We start from the raw sequence: 19,059 nt of genomic DNA, 5'->3' as shown, positions 1-19,059 counted from the left end.
GAGTGGGACAGGGAGAAATCATAGGGAAGTGAAGGGAGAAACAGATAACGGGACAGAGATGGGGATGCTACTGCTCAGAGAGGAGAAAATACTGCCACTGACAGGCAGGAAGAAAACGGAAAGTGATAGTCAATGTAAGCACACCCTACCGAGAGGTAGAGAGAGCTGCTGATTAATTTCTTTACAATGCAAGAGCCATTGAGATGTATTATCCACTTTTTCAAGGTGAACCAGTGCCATTGTTCGATTGTTAGGATATTGTTATTGTTGGAGCCAATATTGTGGTGACACATGCCTGTAATTGGCACTCAGGAACTGAGGTTTGCGGAACACGCAATGATACTTTTATAAATAATTCCATACAATAGAGGAAATGGCAAAACATTTTGAGCAAGGCGCTTGAGAATGAGTTGAGGATTTTCTGTAAAGAACTATGAATAGTTATAAATCGTCAGTAAATTATTTCGAATGTATGTGGCCTACGCTCGTGAATGTCACCAGGGTTCAAATACAAGTTGTAACAAGTGGTGCAATTTTAATAACTAACGGAATAATTGAGAGTGGAATGTTGTTTAAAACAGCAATTTTATTTTGAAAATAATATTTTGGTCATGATTGTGTTTCGTTTTGTTTTTGTAATTTATCTTTTTTTAACCTTTCAACGGTATTGTTTGTCAGTGTTTCCCCAGATCCCCCTCTCAGAAGACACATTCTGTCATGAACCCTCTTGTCAGGTTGAAGAATTAGTTTGCAAATCATCCACTTCCAAACGTGTTTTTCTTTACAACTTTAATATATTTTTTGTAAGTGTTTCACAGTGTGTCAAAGGCCTACACTCAGATAAAACAAATATCTCTGTATTATATATAAAAATATATCAACTACTGATGAACAACATGTAACATAAGTAAATAGTTTGCATACAAAACTAAATTTGGTAATCATTTGTTGGTCATTTATGTAACCAGATGAGAACCCAAAGAGATTGTAAGTGAGAATTGGAAGACATTTCAGAATAACCCCAGCGAGCCGGTGTTTAGCTCGCTAAATGTTGCACTTAGCCAGACCAATGTCGATGTTTTAATATAATTCAGCCTCCGACGCCACCTGCAGTACAAATAGATGGTCGTGGATTTTGTTGCTGTAAATATCTCCCCATTGGCCCGTCTCACTATAACTCTCGTCTCTTGCTTTCTTTCACTCCGTCTATCTCTTTCTTTCTCTCACTCCATTTTTGTATTATTTGTTTTTAATTCTCGGAGGACATTGGCACAACTCAAATGTAAGTACTTTGCAGCACAATACACTATAGCTACAGTGCTAACTTATTTTTTTATATTTTTTTTATATCTAGCATTAAAAACACAATTGTATTAAGCATTCATGTTTAGATATAGTGTATAGGTTATACAATTGTTTAGGTATTATTATATGTATATATTATTTTGATGTTCATTGTATTTGCAGCTAGCTGGATTTTTCAGCAAGCCTGATTCGGACTCGCCCCCCGCTAACCAGGGGTTTACCAGTTCCCTAGGTACAGTTATTACGCACGTTACTATAAGTGTAATTTTTAAATATGAAAATACAGTCACAGTCCTGGTGGCTTAGTATCTCAACATGGCCTTTATGGTCCTAACAGTAAAACCCAATTCCAAAGGCCTGAACCTCGGGTCTTCAGATGTGTTTAATTGGTCCCTTATCATGGGCATTGTGAGCCCTCTGAGAAAGACACCCACCCCAGAATTTGAATCCAGGTCATGAAGGGGTGCTGATGCAGTGCCCCAACATGGCGATTGCGAGCCTCCTGAGAGAGGACCCTTATCCATAACCAGTTTAGTGGATACCAACTGAAGTCAGCTGTTACAGTCATTGATAGTTTTTGACACAAAATCATTGTTTTCCCTATATAAAAAATACAATTGCTAAGCGAAATAAAAATGTTAAATCCATGTTTGCTACTGATGGAAATACATATATCTAGATAATCTGTTTCATGATATACCATATATGCAGTTTCTATAAATGTTTTCTGTTAAAGGTCAGAATTTACCTCTCCAATTGACGATGGTCATACAAAGCTTGTAAATGTTAGTGGTGATGGCAATGGTGTTATGACTTGAAGACTTGAGCTCATGATGATTTTGGAGATGGCAGCACATTCATCAACCATGGCCCCAAGATTTGAATTCAAAATCACAACCATGCTTTGACATAGACCCTCAGTGTAGACCTCATTGTAGCTGGCTCATTGGAGCTCCAGGCTTTACCCCAAGCCTCTTAGAGGTGCTCACTAATTGCCACGGTACAGCCATTATTGATATTCTTTTTATGATGAGGATATCTTTGTAAACACTGAAGTACTAGAGGATGGTAATGGTGGTGATGGTGTTAACTCTGGGGTCCTTCTTGAGTGATTATAACACTTAATGGTGATTTTAAGGTGGGTTTGCTCTTATTTATAGAAACGTATGCACTATATCACGATGGATGGCTTTACATCTCCAATTAGATTGGTTTATTACTTGGTTTCTCACTATTCGATGCCTACATGGCACCTTTGGGCACTCTGCTACATTTCGGCTTATCTTATCAGTGTTATGCTGACGACACCCAAATTTACATCCGGTTAGGCTTTAACTCTGCGATGCCAGTTTCTGCACTGTCTACAACATTAGAATTCGTGAAATCTTGGTTGCAGCAACATTTTATTTGAATAAATTCCAACACAATTATGGCCATATTGAATCCCCTCTGCAAATATCTAAAATTGGTTTGGCACTTTTGGCAATAGGTGATCACGATATCTGCCCATCACAGGTCAGCAATCTTGTTTTTCAGTTTGACCAGTCTCTGTCCTTTCATGCACATGTATCTAGGGTGATTAGAACCTCGTTGTTCCACCTTAGAAATACTACCCAGCCACGTCATTTCCTGACCCTATGACTTAAGAGAGACTGGTTCATGCGTTTGTGTTGGCCCGACTTGATGACTGCAACGCATTACTATTCGAGATTCCAAGTAAGGTAGACCCCACCTTGTTCAGAATGCAACTGAGTCCTTACGTGCACACCATTTCATGGGCACATCTCACCTGCTCTCTTGTCTTTGTATTGGCTACCATGCAAGTATCAAGTGGATTATAAAATCCTGCTGCTGACCGACAAGGCTCTCAACGGCTTAGCCCCACAATATTTGCAGGAACCAATCTATTTTTACACTCCAACGAGGTCCCTGAGATTTTTGAATTGCCTTATTCTAAATGCTCCTAGGTCAAGGCTTATTTCCTGGGGTGATCGGCTTTTGCCAGTGCAGCTCTCAGACTATGCTTTGACTTTGGTGAAAAGACAGAGTCGTTCGAGTTATTTAAGTCTGTCTTCAAAACCCACCTCTTTAAACTGGCCTTTACCCCTACAGTAGCTCTGGCCATTTATGCTAGTTTTGTTTATGTCCTTTCCATAATGTGACATTGGAATCTAAGGATTAAATGCGCCTTACAGATGTAACATTAATTATGATAACTATGGTGGCAATCAAGAGAATGTGTTGCATTAAATAACATGATAACCATTTAGATGATCGTCAATATAATGATGGTGGTTGTGATAGTATTTATTTAACAGCTGATATTATTTTCTAGATGAAGAAATCATAGGCTATGATGTAATTACAATGATGATGATATCTCAACAGGGATGCTATTACAATGATGACAAGATTGTATATGATTTTATTGCATTGATGTTACAATGATGATGATGATATGCCAATGATCATGGAACATGGCAAACATGATCATGACATGTAATGGAATAGCTGACAATTCTCATTTGTGATATTGAATAACAGTGGTGGTGATGCTGGTTGCATATAGCCTGTAGCAATGTTAAGGAACAAAGTGACGAATTGCACCAACACAAGAAGCCGTTATGTGACAGGCACCAGTCACATTGCATGATCAGGCTGCTTTTCACATTACAGTGTTCGAGTGATGTGGGTCACGTGATGCCAGACAAATGACATTAGTCACGAGACGTAGGTCACATGACGGCCACGTAGAGTGGAGCGGATGGACTCCCAGCTGTTCCAACGGGGTCCCCAGCTCCCGATGGTGTGGATGAGGATGATACATGCAGGCCTTGAGGGGACTCGCACAGCTCTGGCCTAAACCACACAATTAGAATCATCAACAAATCATCATTAAATACCAGAATCATCATGCCATTCACATACGTAATTTGAATGTAATCTCATAAATAACATAATTTCTACTTCAACAGTACAGTGTTATTAGCATCAACAACATCAAGAATGATAACAAGTATTTAAAATATATATAATTCTCATCAGGCCCCATGGTGTAAAATGCAGTCCCCAACCCTGGTTATCCACTCTATCTCTCTGGCGTCTCTATGTGCCATAAAGGGCCATAGCCTGAAACGTCAGTATTATAGTTTTTCTTTTAACGCCATAGTGGTATTGACGAATGTGTTGAGTTTATTGCAAAATTTAGAATACTCATAAAATCAAATGCCAGGCACCCTTTCCAAATGACCTCACAGCAGTGGGTGCAGGGGACCAGGCTCTCACCGTGCGCACTGGGATCCAGCTTCCCCCGAGCTCCACCCCATGCCGTGGAGGGGAGTGGAACCACCCTGAGACACACATCATCACCAGGACCACCACCATCATCATTACAACATCCTCATCATAACTGACATTATCATCTTAATTATCATCATGACCACCATGAAGTGTACCTATTAAACCGTTCCCGTTCCGGTGACGTACGTGTACATAAGTTTTTCTTCCGATACCATTCCAATGACGTACGCGTACATCATCAAAACGAAACCATAAAAAACTAAAATAAAGTAACTTTATCGGTACCGAAGCTCCCACAAGGCCATGCAGGAGGGCGTGTAGTACAATTTGGCTCCAGGTATCATAGAGTGCGGTTGTGTAGATACAGTTCTCTGCAGTGAGAAGAATGTCTTTAAAAACAACGGCGCTACGCCTCTGTAAATACAATTATCGCTGAGCCGCTTGCGCGTTCCGAGATTCAGAGGTGAAAGGGACTGACCCTGCGACTTGCAGACGTCTCGGAATGGAAAAGTGTTCACATCATCAAAAACTTGTTTGCTTAATTGCACATTAGGAAGTCCTCGACTTATTACATCAACTTCCGAACTCGCAATCGCGAACCCAATTGTGGGACTATTTTGTTCAGCCGAGTTATCCTCCACAATTTGTAACGAGTCAGCATCTGCTGGGAGTGTTTGTGTATGTGTATGTGCGGTAGCGTAGCGATTTAGCGCGCTGCTGCGCTGTGAACCTGGCGACCCGGGCTCGATTCCCGCTTATGGCCAACACCAGTGACGATTACCTGAACTGATCCTGGGCCTCCCCTTAGGTCGACTCGGCCTCAAATGAGTACCTGGTGCGGTGTGTAAACATCGCCACTGGGGAGACAGAGGCGGCTGGACGTGGTGCTGGCCACCCACCCCCTCGTTTGCCATGCCGGCCTTCATAGGTGCCCGCTAACAGCAGTTGCCCCACTATACAGTGGTCGTTATTGTGTGTCTGTGCGTACGCAAGAGCGCACCCGTGTATGTGTTCAATTGTGTGAATCATCACGCACCTTCCAACAAGCAAGCCTGCATCAGCACTCAAGGTATGTAAAAAATAAATATTTTTGCATCTCTATTTTGTTTTATATACTATACAGTATATTTACAGTGTTACATGCAAATGCACAATATTTATTTTTATTTATGAGTTTAACAATTCTCTTTTTTTACCGTAACACATCTCATTGTTGTGTTGTGACTTATAAACCGTTCGACTTACGAACGCGTCCCAGGCATGGAACCCGTTCGTAAGTCGAGGACTGCCCGTATTTGTAAAATGGATATCGCACCTCCACTGGCCTCAATTTAATTGACTTGGAGATTACCATTAAATGAATATTCAGGTGTTGAGTAGCCAATCGATTCAGTGATAATCCACTCATCTGAAAAGATGATCAAATAATTAATGTTTAGAAGCAATATAAATAGTTCCTTTACTTTAACCAGGAAAGCCTCACTAAATCTCAGGGACTCTCTTTTCTGGAGGGTCCTGCAAATGGGATGAACTGAGAGAAAACTGGAGAAAACCATGAATCCGAGTGGATAACACTCAAAACTCCGCACAAATTATTCAATCCCACAAATTAACGTATTGTTCGTACACCGGTGCAGCGTAACATACAGGTCCTCAAATAACAGCCTGACTTTTAAATCAGTAAATCTGTTTATCAGTCTTTAATTGATTCTGTCGCCACGTGTGACGCGATTCGAAGGTTTATTCAGTCTCCTGAGACTTGCTAAAAAAGGTCAACATTGACTGTTGATTTGGGCCGACCAGGAGGGCGAGCACCTGGAGCAACAGCGTGCCTGATGAGCCTGAGGTGGGGCTGGAGCATCATCATCTTCATCGTCGTCTTGAACCGCAGATGGATAGTACGGCAAGTAGAGTGTTGGGATCATTAGGGTTATTGTGATGTCAACACTAAATTAGCCCAAAATATATATATATCTTGTGAACAACCAAATGCTATTTAAGGACCAGGTTTTCCATTATAGGCAAAATTGTTCATGAAAGGTCAGTGCTCGTGTTTTTCTAACCCTAACCTAACCCAAACCGTTCCACCAAATAACACGGAGTCAATCGACAGCAGGCTTGGTGCTATACGGTAACAGACTGTGAAACTTTGTGTTCAGCTGCTCATAACATTCGTTTTCGGACTGCTTCGGCATCATGAGAGCTGATTTTGACGCACCCTTCAATATTTTCTCAACGGGGTTGTGAATCGTGGCAAAATAACTAAATAAATATTGCGATGTTTCTCTTTTTAATACCACACACCGGTGTACCGCCAATAATGTTCAAATACATTCAACCCACTTAATAACTGGCAGGTTTTTTAGAATTTTTATTTTTTGTGTTATCCAAAATTGTGCCATCAGTGTCACGAGGCAAAGAATCCATTGAGGAAGTCTCACGATGACTTCTCCCCAAAAAATATTTTAAGTGGCCTTTATCGCCACTTTCTCAAACATTATTTCCAGAGATTATGGAAATAATGTATTTCCATAAACAGTCAACTATATATCTGCTTTCTAGCACTTCTATAAAATCGTGAGGATTTACGTCAGCCAATCAGTCACGACCATCTTAAAATGTATTGTATGTAAATGTAAGAGAGAGTGCATGCATTGCACTCACCGTGCAAGGAGGGAAGTCAAAGGTCATGGTAAGGTCATCGAAATCCTGGGATGTCATGCACCCACCCACCTCCCCACCTTCAAAGCTACTCAATATAAAAACACGCATACATACACACACAAAGTTACAAATGAGGGAGTCCGACATCCACACACAAAGTTACCAATTGAGGGAGTCCGACATCCACACACAAAGTTACCAATTGAGAGAGTCCGACTTGTTAAAGTCACTAAACTTATAATTGATATTCTGTCGGAATGTTAACCCTAACTTTGGCCATGTGGATCACATGGGCAGTTTTGTGGTCTAGCAGTAGGACGATTTATTTACAGTTGATCTTTGCAGAGCATATCTTAATTTCTTGATGAATTTTTTATTTGATGTTCCAGTTTCATGACTTTAGCCAGCCTTCCTTTTCCAAGGTATAATCCTGCCGAGATGAAAATCCTTTCTTGTATCCCAGAGCAATCGGGGAGGGGGCAGGGGGAGGGTCCGCATTTGAAGATGAAGTCCTTAAGGACCTCCCCCCAATCCCTTGACAAGTGTCACATCCTCTTCAAAGTGTTGGGTGTCCAATCTTCACTTTCCATGGGTGAAAGCCACCCAATACGGACAATACTGAAGTCTAAGTAACGCACAATTAAACCGGTTAAGATCCAAGATTTAAACTCGAAGGAGTCATGAAAAAAATATATTTCGGTATGGGAATCTCTCAGGTTCCTTGAGAAAGATGTATAGGCCTGAGGGAGATATGTATCAACTAACCTGTATTATTCCATCAATGAGAATAGTTGTGTATATATGGGTGTATTCTGTAGTCATTTTATATTATTTTGTGATAAAGGCCTGTGGCTGTGACCAATAGTCCAGCGAATTACCAAGGCAACGGGTTTGAGTTGTTCTACCATGATGCACATCTGACCATACTGTAGAGTAATGTGGCTTATTTGAAATGCCATTTAGGGTGTAATAATACGGGTAGTTTAGAGTTCTGGGGTGACAAGAGAGATCAGGACATTTTCCCAAACTCTTGTCCTGGCAATCAACCATAATAAACCTTTCCATGTTCACTAATCTTCGCCATTTATATACAAAGTCATTACAAGCTGCACGTGATTAATAGATGATAAGCACACACACACACAATTGGCGCCCTCTAAATGTTTAATCGGTTCTCTCTCCATGACATTGGGTGTGTTTAGCAATCATCAGGTGTGTGCATCATGAAACAACTCAATCTCAAGTTGAACAGAGTAGGCCTTGCAAACATGGTGGGTTCCTAGGATTGGTGTCTGGGAAACCGTGGGTTTAGCATTAGAGGCTAGGAGTCATCTCACCAAGAGGCAGGGAGGTTGTCATAGTTGAACTCAAAGGATGTCTCCCCTAGATTAGAGTTGGGAGAAATTGGCAGGGAGAGGACAGAATCCCCGCCCAGGCTGGGCCGCACGCAGAGTGGAATGTAGTCTTTGCCCATCTGCACACACACGCACATACACGCAGACACAAATATTATCTTGTAGCCTTCATAGACTGTTGGTGCAAGTGCTGTCAGAAAGCACCTATCAAGGTCGACACAGCACACGTTGAAGTGGTGTGGATAGTACCATGGCTAGCCGGATTTGTTGCCCCAGTACTGATGTTTACAGCGCACCATATAAACATTTTTTAAGGCCAAGTCGATCAAGGGGATGAACAGAATCAATTCTAGATATCACTCGCCACGAGTGTTAGCCTTGGCCAGGAATCAAACTCCGTGGTTTTGTCTCACAATGTGCTAACTGCTGCATCACTGCTCTTTACAACAACACGTGTGCAAGCAACTACTTATTTAGGCGAGCATGCCACACAATTTCGTAATGTGGCCGGCTAAACACCTACCTTAGGCTCCTAATTGCTGATGTTACATGTTCATACCTCAGCTAGTGTCAATTCGTTCTGTCAAACCTAATCCTAACCTTAAGTTGATTTTAAAAAAACTTTTTAAAAATAAGCTAACAATTGTCAATTTATGGATGGTTCAGTTAATGTGCAATTTTCACAATTGCCATAATGTCAACAATCGATATTAGTGTCACCCTATTGTTCATTTGAGCAATGAGACACTGACATTAGACTGCCAGTGCGTTACCATATATCGGAGTGGTCTGTGCGTTTATTTGCTTTGTTTAGATGTGAAGGGATTCCATTGTGATGCGCTGCTCACTCGCTGCACCCGCGTCTGCAGGAGGTCACCCAGCGCTGTCACGAGGTCGGAGAAGCCCGGCCGTTCCCGTGGGTCCGCGCGCCAACAAGCTCGCATGATGTTATAGCTGTATCACCACCACCACCACAACATGAACACCAACATAACGATCCCATCAACATAGGTCAACATCCACACAAACATCACCCAACATGGGCTGTTCTTTTGTTTGTATTTAGAGCATGTATCCCGTCAAGCACGTTATTATATCTTCATCACCATCACCACCATAACATCAACAAGATTAATTATAATCCATCACAACCAACCCATCAACATCAATAACATTCAACATCGCCTACCATTGGCTATTCCACTCGTTCCATTTTATGCCATGTAGGCACACATTATGTCATGGCTACAATACATCTCCACCTACACCATCACAACCCACGAGCACTATCACCATTAAAAATAACACCAGCATCAACATCACTCCAACTAACACCTGCCATGACCTCTGTTCACGTGCCACTTGCCAGAGTTGTTGGCTGTTCATGTGTGCACGTATATATTGATGTGCATATTCCACATATGTGTTTGCATTTGCATGCCATGTGTTTTCTAACATTTTCTAGTGTAGTGATTAAAATTTATTTACATTAGAAATTGACAAAACACACCCTGGATTAAAAAAAAATCCACTGCTGCACTGCTATCTGCTGGCCACCTCGCAGCCCAAGTCTATAACACCGGGAGTCCCAAGCAGGCTCAAAATCCTGCTTAGATCTGGTGCATTCAGGGTGATATGGTCATGATGTCGTTGGCCCTCTTCATGAAAAAAATAGTCTGTTGACTGAAACACCAATAATTATAGTCATGGTATGATTGTGGCTGGTTCGAATTGTGTTGGTGTGCGTGAGTGTATGTGTGTCTGTGCGCGTGTTCGTGTGTGTGCGTGAGTGTATGTGTGTCTGTGCGCGTGTTCGTGTGTGCGCGTGAGTGTATGTGTGTCTGTGCGTGTGTTCGTGTGTGGGGAGCGTTAGTGTAGCGGTTAGCGCGCTGCGCTATGAACCTGGCGACCTGGGTTCGATTCCCGCTCACGGCCAACACCAGTGACGATTATCTGAACCGGTCCTGGGCCTCCCCTAGGTCGACTCAGCCTCAAATGAGTACCTGGTGCGGTGGATAAAAAACATTGCCACTGGGGAGACAAAGGTGGTCGGGCGTGGTGCTGGTCACCCACCCCCTCGTGTACCGTTCCGGCCTTCATAGGTGCTCGCTAACAGCACTTGCCCCTACAGTTTGTTAAGGCTACACGGGGGATCTTTGTCTTTGTGAGAGTGTGAGTGTGTGCGCGTGCTCCTGCATACATGTCCTCATCCGCGTGCTCTGGAGCCCTCATCCTCGCCCCTTCTTTGAGTCGACGGCAGAACTCCTCATCAATCTGAATACCGGGGTATGGAGATGCTCCTGTGGACGAGAAGTAGTATGTATGTTCATTCATTCACTAATTCACTCATAGTGACACATTCACCCACTTATTAGCTTATACATGAAATTGTCAAGTCACATTAATTCATTCAAATGTATCCTGGACTGTCCAATGTCAGTGTTAAACTTGGTGAATGAAAACGATTTGTGTAGTTATACTAGCATATTTAGTATCATTAACAAATATTTTTACTCTTGTGGACTGGGACACAGATGCTCTGTGAGCAACTACAAGATAAGCGGTTTGTTTGTTGGGCTTCATCTTCGTTTAACTCTGTTAGGCTAACCCAATCAATGTTTCCTGCTCATTTATATCTTCACTATTTTTGACTTTGCTGATATACAGTATTCCCACGTTTATTCATTTAAATAACCCAAACACAGATTTAGCACTCGCTCACAAGCTCATTTAACCAGTTGAACTGCTTGGTCTACATATTAAATTGCTCATCATACTTTCAGTCTCACTTATTCACTCATGGCCATTATGAGCCCCATGAGTCCTAGGACTTAAACCTAGGTACTACAGCAAGGCAAATCTTTCATCCAGCAGTGGAAGGAAACAGCTGGTGATGAAGTGGACAAACGATACTTATGGTGGTGCTGATGGTGGTGAGGATAACACGAGACTCCTCACCAAGTGAAAAAATCTCCCAGCTGAGAATCCCAAAGGACCAGACGTCGCTCTGCACCGAGTAGATCTTATCGAAGATAGCTTCTGGGGACATCCACTTCAGCGGAAGTCGGGCCTTCACACACACACGTGCACACATCTTCAGTGTCTAACTCTTGTACTGCGTCTATAGATATGGCTTAATTTGTACATATATATCAAGTTTAATTGTATTTTTTTGTTATGTAATTATTCCCAGAGAGATGCATTTAGTGTTTTCAGAATGGTCCTCCTGTGGGATATTTAAACAATTCCTTTTTCCCCCAAGTTATATTCCGATTGCATTAGCAGCATGCTATCACAAGACGAATACATTTCCATTGAGAACTCTCGCAGCGAGCGGTGCACCACCTTGCGTCAGAGGAAATTCCAGAAAGCAGTCATCACGGAGCTACTTCTGAAGTCACTTCACTAGGCCTCTTTGTCCACACTAGGTCCGTAGCTCGTCTATTCTCTCCAAAGAGTGTTCATCACATGAAAATGTAATGCAAAACAATCGTATGTCGGTTTCCGCTTCTGTGATTATTCACTTTCTGAGACACTGTTATGGCACGATATCGCCCCCGCCTGGTATGCGAGAGGTTGTTGGTTCAATCCCGACCCTGATGCCTGTTTTTTGGAGTTTGCATGTTCTCCCTGTGGTCATATAGATGTTTCTCCGATTCCTCCTGTTTTGCACTCCATATTTAGAAACATCCATTTCGAGGCTTTGGCTGCTACTATTAATTCTCACACGTGATAAGCCACTATGATGAGCTGTCATGTGTTGCCAGGTCGCCTCTGAAAAATAACTAATAACTTAGTGGGTTTTATCTGGTAAAAAAAAACTATTTTTAGTTTAGAGGGTGAACGAAAAACTGTGCAGATTACAGAGTCTAACATTATATTACGACTGAGCTGGAACTTTGACTGTCCAGCGCAAAAATAGACGTACGTCTCCCTTGCGGACGTAATCAGGGTCCTTGCACACGTCCCTGGCGAGCCCGAAGTCGCAAATCTTCACCACACCATTATCGGCCAGCAGAACGTTCCGGGCTGCCAGGTCCCTGTGGATGCACTGAGCACATGGTACGGGACTTTGTTCAATGTATGTTTTATTCTCTCTTCCAAGCTTATTCAGTTATATCACCGTCGTGAGACGAGATGCAAACATGTCCACTTGCAACACTTGCTGGGTAATGCATCACCCGGTGTTAGAAATAACAGCCCATGGAAAGTGATATCACAAGTCGACTACTTGAATTCCTTCAAGTTATCTCTTCTTATCAACACACTAGAGGGCACACACTCCCACTGCTACAGAAATAAATGTTTATCACACCCTAGTAAAACTGATATTTGATTTAACATTTATTTTGACTGGTGCTGAGATGATCAACTCTTTACACTTAATAACACGGTTTCATCACGGGCAGCTGAAACCTGGACCTCAGCGCTGCCAGTTCAGAGCTCTGACCCCTCATCCATCTGGCTATCTCTCAGTAATTCCTAATACGTGTATTTAGGTTCAGCATCTTGAGTTTAGGTTCCAAAATTCAGTTCCAGATGACTATTTTCATTACAATTATCTGAATAACTGACTCACCAGACCACAATTAATGATCAGTGTCTATGAGATAGTATTTCAGAAGACTGCTGTTAAATATCTATCTCTTGAAACTTGGATCTGGGAGACCAAGTTTTAGAATCAGTGCTTCAAGACTTGATTGGACTGGATTAGGTTTCAAGGTCAGTGCCTAAAAAGTAAATGCTGCTCAAGGAGATTAAATTTCAGGACAATAGAAGACCGTTTAATCTCTGGTCAATAACTCCACAATAAATGGCAAAAACATCCAGAATTTCTATTTACCTTCCGTGATGTCAGGAACTCCATCCCTCGAGCCACCTGGAATGTGTACGCCAGGAGGTCTTCCATCGTCAGTGGCCTCACCTGCTCATCGTCTGAGTCTGGAAACACACATATGGCTCTTGTGAAAAGTTAGTCTGGCAGTTCTGACCGTTAAGATTGCTCACCACATAGCCACTTCTCATGAAGTCAAGGGTTTAAATCGCCATTACAGCCATCTGTTAATTTCCACATGGATGTCATTAATCCGAATGGGCCGGCCACGGTAACACGGACATTAGAGACCATTTGGCATCTTTCACAAGAGTGGGATATTGTGTGGAAATAGTCTAAACGCCATCTGTGCAAAGTCAGGGTAATGAACACCAACTTCTAGGAAGCCAATGCAAGTCGTTCTGCACAGAGACTTGCACCAGCCATAAGAATGTGGAAATTCCACCAATGCCTCAGGATCGTCAACGGAGACGAGCACTCAGCCACGCTCAGCAGAGCGTGGAGACATACGAGATTTGTTGACAACTTCTATCCCACACCCTTTTCGCATCCCACATCTCCCACCACACACACACACGCGCACACCTTCACCTTCAGCCTCCTCGTCCACGTCGCACAGGCTCTTCTCTTCCACGAAACCGGAACTGGCTGAGCTTGCTGAGCTGGCGACACTGTGCAGCCGCTTCTTCTCTGCGTCGCCCGTGGGGCGGCCGAAGAGCGACGGCAAGTTCCGCGGATCAGGGCCACGCTCGCGCTTCCCCGTGCCACGCATCGCGTCGGGCACAGCACCTGCCATGGTGACGCGGCCACGGGAAGTTCCCTCTCCTCTCCACTCTGCCTGCTCCGATTCCTCCGATGAGGACCCGCACCGACCCTGGAGTCGCGACCAGGCCTCCACACCGCGCGGCTGGGGAGGAGACGAGCGCATCCCGTCGTCGGAGTCTGCAGCGATGGCAGCGGGGGGCAAATCCACATAGCCTCCCGTCTCCTCACAAATGATGGAGCAGGCGTTCTTGTCGTGGCGCCGGTCGTGTGCTGCTTCAGGTCGTGCCGCTTTGCCAGAATCGTGGAGCAGAGCGCGGGATTCCCAGTCGGACTTCTCACTGCCGTTCCGCTTCCCATGTTTTGTGCGCTTGGGGCCGGTGTCACTCTGCGCCACAAGAGATAAACAGAGGTCATCATTTTCAGTCGGCGAAAATATAACGATTCGTCGATTCTGTACGATTACAATGATTGTACCGAATCATGCATGTGAAAATCGCTCATTTAGAATATGTATAGATTTGTATGAATATGATATGTGAATTTTACATTTAAGCTGATTTCGTAAACAATACAAACCTAAACCACGTGCTGTTCCAATGCAACCCCCCCAATTTTACTTATGTGTTCATACCACATAGCCAGTGCAGTCCATCACTGATATAATATTAATTTAGTAATTGTTTATGCTTGGATTAAACCACATGCAGCATAGACACGTAAATATTAATCAATTCTATGAATTGTGACGATTCACAGTCAAAATATATTTCAAGAATAAACATTTTGTTGGTCATTTTTAACATTTAATTAACATTGCTTATCATTTTTACGTCTTATTTGTAATTCAAGTTGTCATTGGTTTGTGTATTTGCATTTGTGCTTGTGTTGGTTTATGTATTTATATTTGTGGTTGTGGTGGTTTCTGTATTTACATCTGTGCTTGTGTTGATTTTTGCGTATTTAAGTTTGTGCTTGTGATGATTAATGTATTTATGTTTGTCTCAAAGCTTTAATGGGTTTTTGAATGGGTTTTATTCAACAGGTTTAATGTGTTCAGGCTTACAGTTGTGTTGAAGTTATGTTTATTGTAGCATTTGTAATTACTACACCTGTATTTTGTATTTTGGTCTAATGTTAGAGTTACATTGAGGTGTTTTACGATTGCTTGCATTCATATGAAGAGTTCCCCTGGAGCTGCAGGGTTGTTTTTGTTTTTCGTTCTTGAGCTTGCGGCAAGGTTTGTGCTTCGTGATGTAGAAATGTCTCGTGATTTTTAAGTTTGTGTTTAGGGATCCGCTCGTGTGTTTGTGTTCGTGTCTAATTCAAATTGTGCGTTACGTTCATCTTTCGGGTTTGTGTTAAGGTGCAGTGATTTGTTCAACGCTGTGCTTCAGATCGTGTTTCCGGTCGCATTTATATTCACGTTCATGTTGTACATGAACATTTCTGATTTAAGGCTGTGATTCAAGGTCAGTGACTCAAAGTTGCCATTGATTATACAAAAATATATATTTAAAACTGTACATGGATGATGATTATGATGAATGTTCATTATTTTACCGTGATGCGCTTGATTGTCGTAAAGATATGTGATGCGATGTTCGCGATTAAACTGATGAGCTTCACGAGGGATATGTTGATGATAGTGATGATGACGGACACGTGGTAACGATGGTGATGGCGACAGTCATGAGTGTGTTCATCACCTGAAACGAGTCCCTTCTGCCACGCAAGTATTCGGACAGGTTTCCGTGGCGGCAGTACTCGACTATAACCATAAGAGGGCCTGTAACCACCAATATCATTGTCATCTCACATTTATAACCATAGACACATAATCAACAACATCAGCGATTATTTCACTAACCACAGTCGATGTTACCATTATTATTATCTTTCAAATATCTCCTACAAATATCATAACTATACTGCGTAAATTAATTGTATCATAATATTTGTTTCAATATATCTTATAATTCAGAATATATTTCAACGAGTAAGGCTCCCATTGAGCTAAGCAGCTCCGTTACAAGGACGACTACATTCACAGTACCGTCGGCAGTGGCGGCAGTTAGAGGACATTTGAGGGTGGAGGGAACGTATAAATTAATTATGTACATGCCAAAACGTAACCATGATAACAATACGCGATTAAAGTCATAAGCATATTCAACCTGTGCCCTGTGTTCATTATAAAGTAGACAGTAAAAACCTGGTGATGGCATTCGTGATATTGTAAGAACTACCTTCAATTGTCAAAATTATAAAACAGCCATAATTTAATAAAAGGAGATACGTTAAACGATATGAAAACGGATGATAATACCAAACAAGAGAGAGCATACACAGGACTATGTAAAACTACTTGGAAAATAATGGAATGAGACATCAGAGAACACAACACAGAAATGATTAAAGCTGCGTTCGCAAGCAGCTTCCAGCTAACCCTGAAACCTGAGTTCAAGACTTCTTTCAAGAGGGCCATTCATTGGCATGTTAATGTTAATCCAATATGTGTGGATATAATCCACACATACGAATGGGTAACAACTGAAATATCTGTGCAGATGGATATAAGAATCCACTGCAATCTCCCAACCACTTTGCCAACCGAGGATACAACACCTGGTACATCCAGGTGTTGTATTATGGTTCCCAGACCTCCTGTCGCGGTTGCACGAAGCTGTGTTGGAGTCACCTCCTGGACGAGTACATGCTCCTAAGAGGTTGACCACATTGAGATGGTTTCCGATGTGGATGAGTATCTTGAGTTCAGTCATCAGGGCTTTATGTTCACTTGCAGTTGCTCCACCTGCACACACCAGTGGCGACACACCCAGTAACTTTAGAAATCTGTTTTAGTCAGAGGCTCTACAAATTATAATTATTATTATTATTGAGGTGTATAACATTAGTCACTTGCGCCTCACTACTTCCATCCCAAAAAATGTCTGTGAAGTGTCACGAATTGAAGTCATGATTTTACTCGAGTGGATTCTTGTTCATCTCGTTTTACCATTCCATGTTTCTTCGTCCCATCTCGCCACCACCCGACACAGCCAATTAGTAAGGGTTGTCACGTAAACAGAACATGCCAATTCGTTACTAGTACAGCACACCGGTGTGTTGGAGAGCAGATCCACAACATGTTGGTGTCTATAATCGTAACCTCACAGACCTTTTAGCATCTTGACAGCCACAGTCGTGCAGGTGGAGGACTTGTCAATCCCAAACGCCGAGGCTTCCACCACTCGGCCAAAAGCTCCGTGTCCCAGTGTCTTCCCTGACATTCAATGCACACATGTACATGAAAAACCCACAAGACTTAGATATGCATATAGTCCACGAACCCAGACCAGATATTTAACTTGTCGGTACAACCTGAAGGTGGCATGACTTTCGTGGTTCAAATTTCTTGATGAGGCCAACAACAGTGAATAATGTAATTACCCATTTTAAATGAGTGGGATTATCAAATACTTCATTCTGATTAGCCAAATAGGTACATCAGTGCAACTAAAGTTCAGATATCTTAGGGGGTACGTGGTTTTTCTCTGGTCCACGGGATAATATAGATGATTGAGAGAGAGCTGAAATTGTTACACAAATGTTATCGAATATGCTTACAATTAGCAAACTCCAAAATATCTTAATTTTGAAATATGGGCCACACCAACATTTATTATTTTGGGGAAGATAACTGTAAACGCGTGTCTATATATGGAGCTAAGAAAAAGCTTTTTTTGGCATTGCCAGAGCTGACTGATATGATTCGGTATGAGTATTCTAGATCTGGTGGTAAATTTGCAGACCAGTGGATTTAGAGTAAATGCACTATAATGCATTAAGTAATACAGTACATATATAAACATAAATTATAATTTACAGGCATTTATTAATCCACTGCTAGATGATGGCCTCCCCATGCCATGTCGGTCCCTGGGGCTTGTTTGACCATACTTCACCATGTTGGTCAGTGCAAGATGGTGAGAGGAAAACACCCAGGAGGACGTCCACTGCAGAGATCGGTAGCAATTAAATCAGTTGATGTTCCGATGCTCGATAGATCGTTACAACAAAAGACCATGACATTGTGATGGCTTGAGAAGGGCTTCATCAGGCAGTGGATTAATCATAGCTGATGATGATGTGAGTTAAAACAGTTATCATGGAGTGAGAGCTGTTAGCGCGGCACTCTAGAATCCCAGATTCCTGGGTTCCATTCCCACCCATGACCATAGGTGGCACATTACATTTGAGCCATACCAGGGTCACCCCTAGATGGATACAGATGGAGTCGAGTGCCTAGTTAATGTTACTTTTCGTTGGAAGTATTCTTAAGACATACATTATTGCACGTTGTAATATTTTTTTCTTTAAACAAAACAACAATACAATTAAAAATTCAATTCAATTGACATTCAGATTAGAATGTATTCCAAAATGTTCGTTCAATTCCTAACCTAGACATAAAAATGTATAAAAATACACAATGTGCAGGCATAGTGATCAAGCTGATATCTTTAACTTGCTACAATTGCGAACTTGGCTTAATAATGGATGTACATTTTTAATTCAAATCCAGTATCTTGGAGGTGTTTACATGACTATGACGATCCTCATGACAGAGAGAGGCCTGTGGTGTGTGCCACGTACCCATCTTGAGTCGGTCCCTCGGGAACTCCCACTTGCTGCCATCATAACTGAGACGCGCACTCTGCTTCCCCGGAGACATCTCCCCAGGGTCCATGATGATGGACAGATACCCAGCCTTCATGTCTGTACCACGGGCCTGCGCCACGTCACCACCGACATCAGTATCAGTACGATCACCCA

The 19,059-nt window shown here is 42.3% G+C and overlaps 1 protein-coding gene and 1 long non-coding RNA gene across 3 annotated transcripts in view; one reads left to right on the top strand and one right to left on the bottom strand.

The window, feature by feature from the left end:
- Positions 1 to 774: 774 nt before the first annotated feature.
- Positions 775 to 19,059, bottom strand: part of FLT4 (fms related receptor tyrosine kinase 4) — a 48,401-nt gene continuing 30,116 nt past the window's right edge. Inside the window, exons 17-30 of one of the 2 annotated variants that reach the window (XM_032976009.2) lie at positions 18,880 to 19,015; positions 17,402 to 17,506; positions 16,922 to 17,035; positions 15,930 to 16,009; positions 14,044 to 14,608; positions 13,468 to 13,565; positions 12,553 to 12,675; positions 11,583 to 11,694; positions 10,825 to 10,924; positions 9,473 to 9,578; positions 8,607 to 8,743; positions 7,270 to 7,354; positions 4,591 to 4,655; positions 775 to 4,164 (exon numbers count right to left, since the gene is read on the bottom strand). In XM_032976009.2, the coding sequence (XP_032831900.2) occupies positions 4,041 to 4,164; positions 4,591 to 4,655; positions 7,270 to 7,354; positions 8,607 to 8,743; positions 9,473 to 9,578; positions 10,825 to 10,924; positions 11,583 to 11,694; positions 12,553 to 12,675; positions 13,468 to 13,565; positions 14,044 to 14,608; positions 15,930 to 16,009; positions 16,922 to 17,035; positions 17,402 to 17,506; positions 18,880 to 19,015 (1,950 nt within the window). In that variant the 3' untranslated portion in view covers positions 775 to 4,040. The remainder of the gene's footprint in view (positions 4,165 to 4,590; positions 4,656 to 7,269; positions 7,355 to 8,606; positions 8,744 to 9,472; positions 9,579 to 10,824; positions 10,925 to 11,582; positions 11,695 to 12,552; positions 12,676 to 13,467; positions 13,566 to 14,043; positions 14,609 to 15,929; positions 16,010 to 16,921; positions 17,036 to 17,401; positions 17,507 to 18,879; positions 19,016 to 19,059) is intronic. The other variant, XM_032976015.2, reaches the window with a different exon arrangement.
- LOC142931194 (uncharacterized) lies at positions 10,829 to 15,848 on the top strand. The gene is made up of 2 exons (XR_012947183.1): positions 10,829 to 10,944; positions 14,056 to 15,848. It is a non-coding gene; the product is annotated as an uncharacterized LOC142931194 (long non-coding RNA).

The sequence above is a fragment of the Petromyzon marinus genome, chromosome 3 (genome assembly GCF_048934315.1).
Source record: "Petromyzon marinus isolate PM22_M1 ecotype Great Lakes invasive population chromosome 3, UKy_Petmar_22M1.pri1.0, whole genome shotgun sequence".
Taxonomy (NCBI): domain Eukaryota; kingdom Metazoa; phylum Chordata; class Hyperoartia; order Petromyzontiformes; family Petromyzontidae; genus Petromyzon; species Petromyzon marinus.
This window is presented reverse-complemented; position numbering and strand designations above follow the sequence as displayed.